Here is a 15,309-nt window from a genome sequence, read left to right as displayed (position 1 = left end):
CTGAAGGTTCTGTTATTGCCATTATCACAAAGGTTCCCAATTCTTCTCACATTCTCTCCTGAGCTTCTGCCTGGACCCAAACCGCTCCATGTTGCCTGACAAAACTGTTTGGGGGTTGCAGTTACAGATAGGTAGCCGTGTTGGTCTGCCATAGTCAAAATAAAAAAAATCCTTCCAGTAGCACCTTAAAGACCAACTAAGTTAGTTCTTGGTATGAGCTTTCGTGTGCATGCACATGTGTATCTGAAGAAGTGTGCATGCACACGAAAGCTCATACCAAGAACTAACTTAGTTGGTCTTAAAGGTGCTACTGGAAGGAATTTTTTTATTTTGTTTGGGGGTTGGTTTGTTTTCCTTCTCGGCTGACACCCAGCTGTAGCTGAAATTACCAGTATGGTGCTGAATTCTTCGATCAAAGGATGTGCATCGTAAAATAATGAGATGTCTGAGTTATTACAGGAAATAAATTATTACTTGGAAATAAAACCGGCAAAAGTCTGCAGCCAACAAAAAAAATTTACTGGCCTACTTTCCCACAATATACAGTCAGACCTCGGGTTGAATATGCTTCATGTTGAGCACATTCAAGTTGCGCTCTGTGGCAACCCGGAAGTAACGGAGCGCGGTACTTCCGGGTTTTGCCGCTTGCGCATGCACAGATGCTCAAAATGATATCACGTGCACGTGCAGAAGTGGCAAAAAGCGATGCACGCATGCGCAGACGTGCCGTCGCTATTACGTTTGCTTCTGGATGTGAACGGGGCTCCGGAACAGATCCCGTTCGCATCCCAAGGTACCACTGTACATAAGTTGGCTACCTGTGGTCTAAAATGAGGAACTTTTTCTAAAGTTTCCTTCTTTGCCCACCTGGAGGCAATTCATACTGATACGGAACGGGGGGGGGGGCAATGTCTTCTTCACTACAATATATTTGCTCAATTTCTCTAGGACTCCATCACCCCTCCCCTGTCCTCCATAATCTCTCAAGTAATACTGTCAAAATCCTGTTACAATGTATCCACTCTGTTTCTGCTTTTGCTCTATAGTACAGAGTGGCTTAGAAATCACTGAAATCTTCAAAAATTGATATAAAATCAACCGTAACTCCGATTTCTTCACTTTTGGTGTCATTCAACTCAGCTCCCCCTGGACTCCATAATGCTACCCCTACCTCCATAATCCCCGAAGCGGCAGGTCACGTACACAGGAATTTCTTAATCCTGTCAGATAGTCTTGCAAAATCCTTCCTTCGGGCAATATTAGGTGGCAGACGATGCATATCTCTGACCCATTGTCTTGCCACCACCAGTACTCAATAAATGTGTATCTATGTATATTTCCCGCTCCGCATATCCCCCCTCCCTCATCCGAAAATGCTAATTAATGTAATCCCACCTTTTCATAATGTATTCATGACGTGTAAAGTATATTCATGATGTAACTTGTGAAACCCAACCTTCCCATAATGTATTTGTGACGTTTCATGCACTGTATTCTGGGACATGGAGGGAAAACTCAAAAGTTCATGTCACCCCTTTCTCACTGTTCAATCTCGCCTTGAACCTGTTGCGCAATAAACTTGGATCTTCTGCAGTTTGCTCCTGCGTCCGGCTGAGCTCATTTTCTTCCGCAGGGACCCACGGACTTAGTCCGATGAGCTGGGTGGCAGAGTAACCCCGCACCCAGAATTTTTCCGTAACAATACCCACAAGGGGCAAACAAGAGTCTCCTGCCTCTTTCCCATCTTGCTTATTCAGCTTAATTAAAAGTTGAAAGTACATAATCCTAGTGAGCAATGACTAAAGTGGTTATCCTGGTTTGTTTCCTGACTTAAAGTTAATCTTACTATTTGTCTGTGTGGCAACTATTGTTTCACAGGAGGTGCTGATTAGATTTTACTGGTAACTAGATTACATGTGCTGATCTTTACACAAAGTATTAGGAGCTCAGGATAACTTCCAAGACACAGACTGCTTCCGAGGTCAAGAAAGATCATAACGGAGATCTCTGTCATATTAAGTTATGCCAGCATTTCCCCATGCCATGATCTACACTACAGCAATAGACCATGGCAAAAGTTTCAGAGTAACACTCACCTATTTGTAGTTGCACTCCAGTTCCCACCCTCTTCCTCGGCCGTTGGCTGGTTGGAGCTGATGGGAGCTGGGAGTCCAGAGAGCCACAGCTTCCCTTCCCATTGTCATACTCTAAGTAGACTCACCATTGGCTCTCACCCCTCTGTGCTTGGTTCTGATCCACATTTCACCCTTCCCCGCCACAGGCGAAGAGCGGATTGGAAGAGACGCAACGTACGAACAGGAGGGGAAGGTGCAGTTTGTCATTGACGCTGTCTATGCCATGGCTCACGCCTTGCACAACATGCACCTGGACCTCTGCCCAGGCCACATCGGAGTGTGTGAAAAGATGGACCCCATCCATGGCCAGACTCTGCTGCGCTACATCCTCGCCGTCAACTTCAATGGTGAGATGGGCAGAGTCCCTTTGACTGCAGTAGCGTCAGGTTGCTTCACCTGGCCTCAGATACAAAGGGCCCTTTTAAAGATTTGCATGCATTTAAGACTGAGAATTGTCTAGTGCTGGGCCAACTCAAGAGTAGGTCAACTGAAATGAAGGAACCTAAGTGAGCCAGGTGTTTCAGGTTAGGAGCATCCCAGACCATAAGATTTCAGGGCCAAAGCTTGAGATCTGGGGACGGCCCCCAGTGATGTCACAGGAGCAGCCCAACTCAAAGACATTCCCACCCACCAGGAGACTCAAGGCCACCATCTGCCAACAGGCAAGGAAACCTGAAGCCTTCAGGTCAGACCTGGAAGTCTGGAAACCCAAGCATTGAGCTAACAACAGAGGCTGGTTTGGCCAATTCAGTAGATCTCTTCTACAGCAAACCCCCTTCTTACAGATACTAGATACAGGCTTGGTTGGGACCTGCGGGCCTCATCCAAACCAACCCCCAATACTAAAACAGTCTGAAGAGCCCTACTGGCATCCATCCCATTTAACTCAGGAACCAGTAACTCACAGTGGACAGTCAGACACCACAATGAAGTCTCTCACTGCTCTTCCCCAGCAACTGGTAATTTAGAACTGTGTTGCCATGTTGCCCTTGAAGGTATCATAAGCCATCGTGTTGATAGCCCCGTCCTCCTTGAATTTGTCTAACCCCCTTGGAGAGCCATCTCATTCAAGAGAGGCAGTGAGCATCCTGCTTGCAGTAACCCTCCCCTTCCTACAGGCAGCGCTGGGACACCTGTGATGTTCAACGAGAACGGAGATGCACCCGGCCGCTATGACATCTTCCAGTACCAGCTGACAAACACCACAACCCCCGGGTACAAGGCAATCGGGCAGTGGACAGAATACCTACGTCTGAACGTGAGTGACCCAAGCACAGCACTAGAGGTTGCTGTGGGGCCTGGAACACAGTGGGGATTTGGCCAGGAATCTGTGTTCTCATTGGCAGCCACATCATGTTGCATTCTGACACCATCAGACCAGGATATCTGAGGTGCAGAAAAAGGCCAGAGTGCAACACAGTCCTGCATATGCAGGGCAGGAACGCAGCATGGTCTCTAGGACAAACCACTCTGCCCTCTATATTTCTATGGTGCCTAGATCTATTTGCCTGTCATTGGTTGCCTCACTGGTCATTCAGTCGGTGGCCTGACTTTGCCTTCTCACCTGCCCATCCCCACCCCTCTTTTTTTGAATGAGGAGAACCCATACTCTTTTCTGCTAAGTTCCCATTCAAAGCCCAGGCCCACAACTCACAACTCACCTTCCAGCCCAGAACCCATCACATTGTTCTCCATGGAAGTTGTCCTTCAAGCTTGTGCTTGAAGGCTGCACAAGTCCTATAGCCGCCGCTGCTGCTTCTGCTGCTGCTGCTTCTTCTTCTTCTTCTTCTTCTTCTTCTTCTTCTTCTTCTTCTTCTTCTTCTTCTTTAAATGCACCACATTGGTTCAGCACTGTCCATGACAACCATGGTTTGCAAGACCCATATACCTGGAAAGCCCATAACCATGTTTCCAATTTGTTGTACATTTGGGCAGTGTGTTCATGGGAATTTCCTCTGTCAGGCTGGCATTCTTTGCAGATGGTGCACCTGTGTCTCATGGTCATTGAAGAAACATTTTAGTAGAAGAGGCGTTTCCACCTAAAACATAGTGAAGATACAAAAAAGATACATTTTTTAAAAAAAATACAGCAACAACCCCCAGCCAACAAACCCCCCTAAGCAATACCCCCTTTGCTGTTCAGCACCCTCATCTTTTGTAGCTGGAGTTAGTGAGGGCCCTGCCCTCTCAGGCCAGGTGGGAACAAGCCAGCCGGTTTCCCAGGACTCACAGCCACGTGAATAATTCTCTGCAGAGGTGTTTTAAAAGTGTTCTGCTTCTAGGAAATACTTTCCACAATGACCTTTAGGTGCCCAGGAAGCCCTGAGAGTCTACTATGGAACCCCCTGTTTGTTACAAAGGACTCTGGGGCATGCTCAGTGATACACTTGGTTCACAGGAAGGCCTCCACAAGTTGGCCCTCTCTGGCCTGGATGACATTGCAGAAGATGGCCAGTAAACTCTGCCAGGGAAGCTTCTCCACAATTACTGGTCCTCTCACTGGTTTATCCGGGGATGGGGAACCTTTGACCGTCCAGAGAAGTTGCTGGACTTCCATAATCCCTAGTCACTGGCTGAGCTGGCTGGGGTTGATGGTAGCTGGAGTCCAACATCTGGAGAGCCAACATCTGGAGAGATTAATCCTTGATAGGCTTCCTGGAAATGCTCAGGTTCCTTGGAACCGTTTGGAAACCACTGCTCTGTGGCTCCCATCTTGTTTATGTATCTCCCTCTATAGATTGATGACATGCAGTGGTCAGGCGGCCAGAAGGAGATCCCGTCCTCCGTGTGTAGCCTTCCCTGCAATCCTGGCGAGAGGAAGAAGATGGTGAAGGGCGTGCCCTGCTGCTGGCACTGCGAACTGTGCGACGGCTACCAGTACCAGCTGGATGAGTTCAACTGCGAGATGTGCCCCTTTGACATGCGGCCCAATCTTAACCGCACAGCTTGTCGCCCGACCCCCATCGTCAAGCTGGAGTGGAGCTCCCCCTGGGCCGTTCTGCCCATCTTCTTGGCCATGGTGGGCATCGTTGGCACCATCTTCATCATCATCACTTTCATCCGCTTCAACGACACGCCCATCGTCCGAGCCTCTGGCCGCGAGCTGAGCTACGTGCTGCTCACAGGGATCTTTCTGATCTACACCATCACTTTCCTGATGATTGCGGAGCCTGGCATTGGCGTCTGTGCCTTACGGCGCCTCTTCCTGGGCTTGGGCATGTCCATTAGCTACTCTGCTCTGTTGACCAAAACCAACCGCATCTACCGCATCTTTGAGCAAGGCAAGAAGTCGGTGACGCCACCCAAATTCATCAGTCCCACCTCCCAGCTAGTCATCACCTTCAGCCTCATTTCAGTCCAGATAGTGGCTGTGGTCATCTGGCTGGGGGTCGCACCTCCCCACAGCATCATTGACTATGAAGAGCAGCGCACGCCCAACCCGGAGTTTGCCCAGGGGGTGCTCAAATGTGACATGTCAGACTTGTCCATCATCTCCTGCCTCAGCTACAGTATCATCTTGATGGTCACCTGCACAGTCTATGCCATCAAGGCCCGTGGTGTGCCAGAGAACTTCAATGAGGCCAAGCCCATTGGCTTCACCATGTACACGACCTGCATCGTCTGGCTAGCCTTTGTGCCCATCTTCTTTGGCACAGCGCAGTCAGCAGAGAAGGTGGGAACAACCAGGCCAAGAAGTGGGTTGTAGAGGAAAGGAAACCGGGTAGGCGTGGCAGGGGTCGGGTTAAGCAGAGCACAAGGACCAAGCTATTTATTTACATCTAGAGGCCACCTTTATCCTCCAACGATCTCAAGGTGGTGTACATAGTTCTCCTCCCATTTGATCCTCACAACAACCCTGTGAGTAGGTTAGCCTAGGAGATGGTGACTGGCCCATGGTCACCCAGTGAGCTTCACGGCTGATTGGGGATTTGAACCCTGCTCTCCCACATCATAGTCCAACACTCTAACCATTACACCACTCTGGCTAGAGCAGGGGTCTGCAACCCGCGGCTCCGGAGCCGCATGTGGCTCTTTTACACCTTTGCCGCAGCTCCGGGGCGGATACTAGCGAGGGGAGGAGGCGCACTGTGCGCCCCGACACTCCCCACTGTGGCGGGCGCTGTACTGGTTGTGACGTCGCATGGGGGCGGTGCATGCGTTAGTCACACACTGTCCCGACGTCACCTTCTCGCCTGCTGTCAGATCGCAGCTCCGGAGATATATTTGTTTTAAATGTCGCAGTGGTTTTGCAGCTCCCAGTTTTTTCCCCCTTCGGAAACGGGTCCAAGTGGCTCTTTTTGTCTTAAAGGTTGCAGACCCCTGGGCTAGAGGATAACATGTGAGAAGTTATTGATAACAGCAGCAGAAAGGGAAGGGATGTTTTTCCCTTCTGCCTTTTGTCCAGTCAGAATTGCCCTCTCCAGGCTGCCTTTCCCTCCTCAGGGAACCCTCTGTCTTTTCAGTTAAAAAACAAACCCAGAAGGCCCAATTTCAGGAGACTGTTCACACATCTGCTATATATTGTATGGTTTGGCCCTAGGAGCTCAAACAGACAGGGAGAAGCTCTCTATGAAACGTTTCTTGCTGGGCTGTACCAATTCAGATTGCAGGTGGGAAGTGGGATGGGCACTTTCTGAAACAATATGAAAACTGAAACACAAGCACTTTTCAAAATTTGCATTTCTCCGAATTTTGCAATGCCAAATAATGGTTACAAAAATGCATATAATTAGGGGGACGGGCACATAAAAGTGCATGTTAGTGAAGACAACTCACAGAAATGCAACCTATTAGGCAAAACTGCTTTGCAAAAATCTGTATATTAGGGGAAATTGCGTACAAAACTGTTCATATTAGGAGAAAGACACACTTAAAGTACTGGTGAATTTTCATGAGGTCTTAAAACTAAGAGAAACCAAAATTGACAGAGTGGCCAATTTCTAGTTGAGACTTTATTACCCACATTTGCATATGTAATATCTACTGTTTTGTCCCTTGTTGAGTTAACCTGAGCTGGTCACAATTTCTCAGCTTAGCCAACCTTACAGGGTTGTTGTGAGGGAAGAGGCAGGATAACCCCACATCTGCTGCCCTGAGCTGTCTGGAGGGAGGAATACCATTGCAATAAAGCAAGCAGGACGGGAACTTAGAGCGATGACCCACCCCCAAGCCTTCCTCCAGTTCTGCGCTCCTGGGATTTAAATGTCACAACATTTCCTGAACTATCGAGTCTGTCGTTCTCAGAGGGTGTGCAGCGAGAGAGCTGCTAGGGGTGCCATGATAAGTCACATTCATTCAGTAATTAACGGTTGCCTAGGAGCGCAATGTGCCTGCTTGGCGCATCTCTGCACAAGCCGGTCCTCTCGCCTTTTTGCCTCCCACCCAGTTCGGCAACTCATGTAGTGAGTGAGACAGATTTCTCTCCAGGTGGGTAAATCCTGACTCTGCCCCATTTCCGAAGTGAACTTTCTCTGGTATAAAGGTGAGGCATGCCTCTGATTTCAATCCAGGGCAGAGGTGGGGGGACAAGGGTTAGCTCTCAAAAGGTTGGGGTGCGATGGACTTCAGTAGTCCAGGCAGACTCATATGAGCTGACATGGTGCACCAGGACAGCCTGATCCAGTCCCAAGTTATATTATTATTATTATTATTATTATTATTATTATTATTATTATTATTTATTACTTATACCCCGCCCATCTGGCTGGGCTTCCCCAGCCACTCTGGGCGGCTTCCAACAAAATATTAAAATACCGTAATACATCAAACATTAAAAGCTTCCCTAAACAGGGCTGCCTTCAGATGTCTTTTAAAGATAAGATAGCTGCTTATTTCCTTCACATCTGAAGGGAGGGCGTTCCACAAGGCGGGTGCCACTACCAAGAAGGCCCTCTGTCTGGTTCCCTGTAACCTCACTTCTCAGAGGGAGGGAACCGCCAGAAGGCTCTCGGCGCTGGATCTCAGTGTCCAGGCTGAATAATGGTGGTGGAAACGCTCCTTCAGGTGGGTGTGTCTTAGGGCCCCTTCCAGGCAAGGGTGCCAGTTCCTGGGGTTATGGGCCCCCAACCCTTTTTAAGGAGGCCAAGGGCCCCCTCCATATTCAGAGGGCCCCATGCGCAATGTCAGGACATTGTGTCAGGCCCCTTTAATCATTTGAAGAAGCTTCCATATCAGGGATGATTTGTGCCTACTGGGGCAGTCAGACACAATCCTGCTTTAAATTCTGTGCCGGCCTGCAAAAGTTTTGAGATTGTTACACAGCTTCATTTCCTATTTGTGCATATCCGGTCACTTCCTGCTAAAATCCTGCAACTTTTCAAACCATTAATGTTTGAGGCTGGGGAGCTCCTGCTACAGCCCCTCCAGACAGCAATAATGTGTTAGCATTGAGAAAGCAGCTAGTTAAGCGGAACAAATCTGCCACCAAGACACTATTATTGTGTCAAGAAGGTGTTGCAGAATGGGCCCACAATAAAGCACCATTCCAGAAGGGTCTTAAGTCCACTGACATCAACAGTCTTAGGCATCAAACATTTAAAACTCCCCTAAACAGGATTGCCTTCAGATGTCTTCTATAAGTCAGATAGTTGTTTATTTCCTTGACATCTGATGGGAGGGCGTTCCACAGGGTGGGTGCCACTACCGAGAAGGCCCTCTGCCTGGTTCCCTGTACCTTCACTTCTCACAGTGAGGGAACCACCAGAAGGCCCTCGGAGCTGGACCTCAGTGTCTGAGCTGAATGAAGTGGCCCCAATCCAGTCGAGGGAGAAAAGATAGCCCTCCTACTTTCTTGGCCAGCCTCCCGTTCTTCTCCCTGCCAGATCTACATTCAGACGACGACGCTGACCATCTCGATGAGCCTGAGCGCCTTTGTGTCGCTGGGGATGCTCTACGTGCCCAAGGTGTACGTCATCATCTTCCACCCGGAGCAGAACGTGCAGAAGCGGAAGCGCAGCTTCAAGGCAGCAGCCACAGCCGTCAACGCCTCCACAAGGCTCTCGCAGAAAGGGGCGCAGAACGGCGAGAGCAAAGACGAGAAGCCGGACAGTAAGTAGCCAGAAAGTAGGTATCGCTGTCTTGTTTTCTTTTTCGATGGCCCCTTCCTGACATGCCTCAACTGACCTCCGTCTGCCCTGTAAGTACCACCCCCTCCCTTCTGCCAACCCCAAGATGTTCCCACTCTTCCCACCACCGCTGTGCCTTTGGGCCTGACAGAAACGGGGGCTTTCTGCCCCCCGTTGTTTGGAGGAAAGGCCAACTTTGATCTTTTTCTCTCTCTCATTCCTCATTGCAGTAACACACCAGAGCCAAAATAGCCTCGACGTGAAAGGAAGTGTGCTCTTAAACTTCAGCCCCACTGGTTAAAAAAAATTCCATCACTAAAAATGGGCCTTACCAATTAATCAACTGACATTTTCCTTGATTAATCTATCGGTTTAAGTTTTCAGACCTAACAGGAAATCCTGAAGAACTGGGGAGAGTTTCAGGGCCATCACCTAATCACCCTTTGTTTCTCCTGTTGGAAAGGCCTGGTGAAATAGTAGTTGATAGGTAGCCAGGACTACTTGCTAGTTGGGAATTTGCAGCAGAAATGGGGGGCAAGGAAGGATGGGGGCAGGCTTTGAAAGCCCCGTGCTCTCTCTCAAGCAAGCTGAACCTCACTGTCTTCCTGATGGTTTGTGGGGATCTCAAACCTCCTCAAGAAGTTTACAGTAAGCCTGATGAAGTCTAAACATAATGTGACTTCAACGTGCTTGAGTTGACAGTGCTACCCTGGAGCTATTGTCATCGTTCTTTGCAAGCCTGGAATAGACATGCCACCTTGTCCTTTTCAAAGACCAGGGAAAACCAGGAAGTTGTGTTGCTTCAAATTTTGTTGGACTGCAGTTCCCACTACCCCTGGCCTTTGGCTGTGCTGGCTGACAGGAGCTGGAATCCCTTTTATTTAGAATAATTTATGCACTGCTTAATCAAAGGAACCCTATGCAGTACACATAAAATGTAAAGCAAGTATAACTTAAAACAATTATCAACATACAAATAAAATCAGCATAAATTAAAGACGAGTACAGTGGTACCTTGGTTTACGAACTTAATCCGTTCCGGAAGTCTTAAACCGAAACTGTTCTTAAACCCGAGGCGCGCTTTGAGGCCTCCCGCCAACAGTGCTCTTCCACTGTTCAGATTCCGTTGTTAGACTGAGGTAAAGTTCGCAAACCGGGACACTACTTCCGGTTTTGCGGAGTTTGTAAACCGTATCGTTCGTAAACGGGACTGTTCTTAAACCAAGGTACTACTAAAAATAAAAAAAAATCCTTCCAGTAGCACCTTAAAGACCAACTAAGTTAGTTCTTGGTATGAGCCTTCGTGTGCATGCACACTTCTTCAGATACACTGAAACAGAAGTTGCCAGATCCTTCTATATAGTTGCTGAATTGCAACTCATTACCAAACTTAAAACCATGGAGAGACCTGGTCTGAACGAAGACATTGGATTCTTATCTCACTATACATGACTAAGCCATTTTTCACCTTCTCACCCCTTGCCTTTTCCTGTAAGACCTATTGCAGTCGTTAAGAGTCGTCAACAGGCTCATCTCAGCTATCTGCCAATCTCCCATTCCCACCACCCTTCTGAGTAATACCCCTCCCCACCTTCTTACTATATAGAAGGATCTGGCAACTTCTGTTTCAGTGTATCTGAAGAAGTGTGCATGCACACGAAAGCTCATACCAAGAACTAACTTAGTTGGTCTTTAAGGTGCTACTGGAAGGAATTTTTTTATTTTGACTATGGCAGACCAACACGGCTACCTATCTGTAACAAGGTACTACTGTACATACAACTTCTTTATGTGCCAGGGCAGGCCTGCTGCAATGGAATTTATTTTGAGCAGGCATCTGAAACAGCATGACAGGTGGAAACTAGTCATCTTTATTTGCTGCTCTGCCTACGTCTGCCTTTGGCTTAGCCCACCTCTGACATATGGACCCCAGAAGGGGAAACTGGCCATTGGGCTGGGAAAGTTTCCCACCCCCACTTTAACAGGAGAAGGGCAAGGCTTGAGCCTGCCCACACATACATCCCAGCATGCATGCACCCCTCTGGGTCGCCCATTTAGACAAGCAAGAGGCATGGCCAGAGTTCAAGGGCAAATTCCAGCCAGGCAAAAGCTCCCAAGAAGAGTGTGAATCAGGAATAGTGGGTGTGTGGGCTAGGGCCAGGACCCTGGAGCCCAACAGAGAGCCTTTGAGGTCTGCATTTGGCCCATGGGCTCAAGGCTTACATCCCTGTGTTCAGAAGTTCAGGCACCAAAGATGAACGGGGCCTCACAGAGGCCTGGAAGCTTCCCCAAGGGCTCCTGCGTGGCGTTCCAAAGCGCGAGCGAAGAAGACGGCAGATTCGCTCCCGTCGCGTTTTCTTCAGCTGCAAGCAGGCCTGGAGCCCCTTTGCACACTGGCCTTCGAGGGGAAAGCTGGGCGGGGGGTGGCTCTGGAATATTAATAGCCACCCTCTGGGTGAGGATGTCCCAGAGCAGATGGCAAGCGCTCACAGCCAAGAGCGCACGCCTGACCAAGCAATGCGCAGAAACAAGGCGAGACGCAGGAACCTTGCCTGTTCACGCTGCCTCTGCCCTCTCACTCTGCCCCAGGAGATGCCACTTTGCCCACGTTCTCAAGATCACATCCTTTACTTAAAGCAACAACAAATCAACAAAACAATAGCTGAATGAAGATGAAAGAAAAGCCACTCCCAATTTTGCCTCTGCTCAAGCCAGTGGGGATTCAAATCCCCATTCTGTTCATCTGCATGCATTGAAAGAGGGGCAGGAATCCAACTTTCTGCCATCCCAATTTAATATTCATTGCTCTATATATATCTGGCCCAACTGTAAGAACATGGGGATTCCCTTGCTGATTTAGACCAAGGGAAATTTAATCCAGACTCTGCTTCCAAATGCAGCCAGCCCCAAGTGCCTGGCTGCCCACGAGCAGGGCATGAGTAGACAGGACACCCCCCCCCCAGTGTTAGTTCCCACTGCCTGCCATTCAGGGGTATACTACAGCACTGCCTTTGAACATGGAGGTTCTGTTCAGTTGTGATCTTGAGAAACGTGTAGCGATGGCATACCTAGTGGCTTTTTTGAAAAGCAAGCCGAGCTTTCACCAGTTCCACTGCCCAAGAATCTCACGCCCTCTGCTGTGTTTTAGATCAGGAGTGGGGAAGTTCTGCCCCCACACCAAGATGTGGCTAAACCACAACTCCCATCCGCCCTAGCAAGCATGGCCAAGTGCCAGGGATTATGGAAGTTGTAGTTCAGCAACATCTGGTGAGCCAAAGGGTCCCTGCACTTGTTTTGACTTATTATGGCAGCTTGAAAGTGTGGGAATGTTCAAGGTGGCAGGAGAGGATATATTGTTTATTAATATCCTTCCCAACTTGCGCTAGCAAGTTCCTTTATGTAGCAGAGTTACATTCCCCTTTTTATATGCACAGCAGATAGCTGGTTGCAGGCTCGTGTGAGCCTCTCACTATTACACAATTCAATCTGTCTCAGATTGACTTGTACATTCCTGGTAAGTTCCCTTGAATTCCTCTTAAAAGAATAAAGACGCGACAATCTTATTCAAAGTCAATAAAAGAAGTTTACTCACATCAGTTGACAGTTGGATTCTTGAAGACAGACTTAGTTACAAATATGTACAGGCGGATCTACCCCATGTTGTTGTTGTTGTTTAGTCGTTTAGTCGTGTCCGACTCTTCGTGACCCCATGGACCAGAGCACGCCAGGCATGGACCAGATACCCCATATGGGGGAATAATCCCAGTGTTTCTGCTAGCTGAGAGCTAGTAGAGCAGACCTAGCTAGAAGCTGGTCAAACGAAGAAGGAAGTCAAAAAGAGGGAGGTGTGCTGCGTGATTTATCCTTTTGTTACCTGGACAAGTTAGGTCATGCCCACCTTCTATCACATACAAAAGGAAGGATGCTCCAGCCAGGAGAAACAGGAAGTATCGACTGGCTGGACCAAACATTCCCTCGTATGTCTTCTCTAGTAATTCAAGGAATATTGTACTTGACTGCCTCTCATGGATCACATCCCACAAAAAGCATGGTGGCAGCAGAGTGTATACGTGCAAGGGCCCATTAATCTAGAGCAGGGGTCAGCAAGGCTTACCGAGCATGGGCCGGATCACTCCTGTGGAGATCCTCTGTGGGCCGGGCCAGCGCAGCCTGACGCCGAAATCACATCTGCGCATGTCCGTGGCACCAGAAATCACTTCTGCCCATGCCCAGACTCTGAAAATTGCGCCTGCGCAGAAGCGATTTTCATTGTCTAGGCATGCGCAGAAGCAATTTCCGGAGCCATGGAAGAGAGCCCCCACACCACGCTGTGCCAGTTTAGCGCAGCACCTGGGGACTCACCGAGTGGGAAGCTCAGTTCGGGGGTGGCTTGTGAGCCAGTTAAACGGCCTCCGTGGGCCGCTTTTGCGTGGGCCCTTAGGTTGCGTACCCCAGGTCTAGAGCCAGGTTTGACGTAGGTAGGGGAAACTATTGGCCCTTCCGATCTTGTTGGGACTCCACTTCCCATCGGCCCCAGCAAGCTCAGCCAACGGTCAGGGATGATGACAGAGGCAGCCCAACACGAGGGAGACTGAAGTGTCTCCGTCTCCAATATAAACAGCTGGGCTGCAAGTCTGTTGAGAACTTTTCACGTTCGCCCGGGCAACTGTGTGGAAGCCCCCAGATTACGAACCAGGTTCTTGGCTTAAAGTCCTTCCCCCAGAAACTGAACAGCTCCCCGCCCCCCCCCCCCCGCAGGCAGGTTTTCCGGTTTTCCCATTCGGGGTCCCAGCGTGGCCCGTCCCTCCCCGCACCCACCCCTCTCTAACAACTCCCCATTTTGTGTCCTTTGCAGGCCTCCCTAAGGTGATGTACATCAGCTACACAGAACTGACCATGGGGCCCACATGACCGAAGAAAAGGATGGGCACAACCATTGCGGGGAATGGGAGGGGGGAGGGTTTTTTGCGGGGTGAAGCTCAACAGAAGGGGCTGGGGTGGGCATGTGTTGGGGAATAAACCTGTATTTTTACAACACCGCTTTGCTTTTTTTTCTCCCCCAGCTTCAGCCTAAGGGCATTCAGGGGCGCTAACTGAGGCCCGAGTGCAACAGGACACCCCCTTCCCTTCTTCTTCTTCTTGGCAGGGGTAGAGAACCCGTGGCATTGCAGATGTTTGCTGGGCCACAACTCCCATCACCCCTGCCCATTGGCCATGCCAGTTAGGGTGACTGATGGGAGTTGGAGTCCAATGACACCTGGAGAGCAACACAGGCTCTCGAACCCAGCTCTAGAATGGAACTGCCCACGTCAGAAAGGCATCGTATTTTCGGTGTGCTGCCCCTCTCCCAGTCCTATTACAATAATGAAGGCACCTGGAGGCTCATTGCCTAGTCCAGATCTGAGCTGCAGAAAGTGCCCCCCCCAAGCCAAACACCAAGCACTGGCAATTGGGGGGGGTGTTATTTACAAGGAGCAAAGGAATTCAACTGGAACAGGCACCTTGGTCATACTTATGTAAGCGGAGGGATGAGTGAATTCAACTCCAGGCAACCTCCACCCACTGGGGGTGACTGGCGGGGGGATAATTATGCCCTCAATTATGCTCTGTGGAATCTTCTGAAGCAGCCAGTTCCCTCTCCTCCATCTCTCCCCCCGCCCCCCCCCGCCTTGTGCTAGAGTCTACATTTTGCTACCTGATGCAGAGCCCAAGTGAGTCCCACCCCCCTGTCAGAGAGACAGCGTTTGATTGGACCGGACACTTGTCATGCTGTGTCCTCCCCCCCATACTGAATGTACACATATCTTGGCATTCAGTGAAGAAGTCCTAGCTGCTGAGAAATTTGGTTTATTTTTTAAACATTATATTATTATTATTATTATTATTATTATTATTATTATTATTAATTAAATTTGTATACCGCTCTTCTTCCGAAAATCTCAGGGCAGTTCAGTGCATAAAAATACAGAATAAAATGACAAAGTACATAATAAAAACAAGAAGAGAAACAAAATGATACAAATACAGTGGTGCCTCCGGTTACGAACTTAATTCGTTCTGGCGTTTCTTATCCTGAAACTGTTCTTAACATGAGTCACCATTAGCGAAAG

General features: G+C 49.0%; 1 protein-coding gene across 2 annotated transcripts in view; it reads left to right on the top strand.

Moving 5' to 3' along the window:
- Nucleotides 1-14,135, top strand: part of LOC309522233 (metabotropic glutamate receptor 6-like) — a 46,413-nt gene extending 32,278 nt beyond the window's left edge. For both annotated transcript variants that reach the window (XM_082205402.1, XM_082205403.1), the window contains exons 7-11: nt 2,282-2,482; nt 3,254-3,393; nt 4,873-5,808; nt 8,957-9,182; nt 14,055-14,135. In XM_082205402.1, coding sequence (XP_082061528.1) covers nt 2,282-2,482; nt 3,254-3,393; nt 4,873-5,808; nt 8,957-9,182; nt 14,055-14,110 — 1,559 coding nt within the window. In that variant the 3' untranslated portion in view covers nt 14,111-14,135. The remainder of the gene's footprint in view (nt 1-2,281; nt 2,483-3,253; nt 3,394-4,872; nt 5,809-8,956; nt 9,183-14,054) is intronic.
- The last annotated feature ends 1,174 nt before the right edge of the window (nt 14,136-15,309 follow it).

This window comes from Podarcis vaucheri (genome assembly GCF_965113315.1).
Source record: "Podarcis vaucheri genome assembly, chromosome: 17".
Lineage (NCBI taxonomy): Eukaryota > Metazoa > Chordata > Lepidosauria > Squamata > Lacertidae > Podarcis > Podarcis vaucheri.
This window is presented reverse-complemented; position numbering and strand designations above follow the sequence as displayed.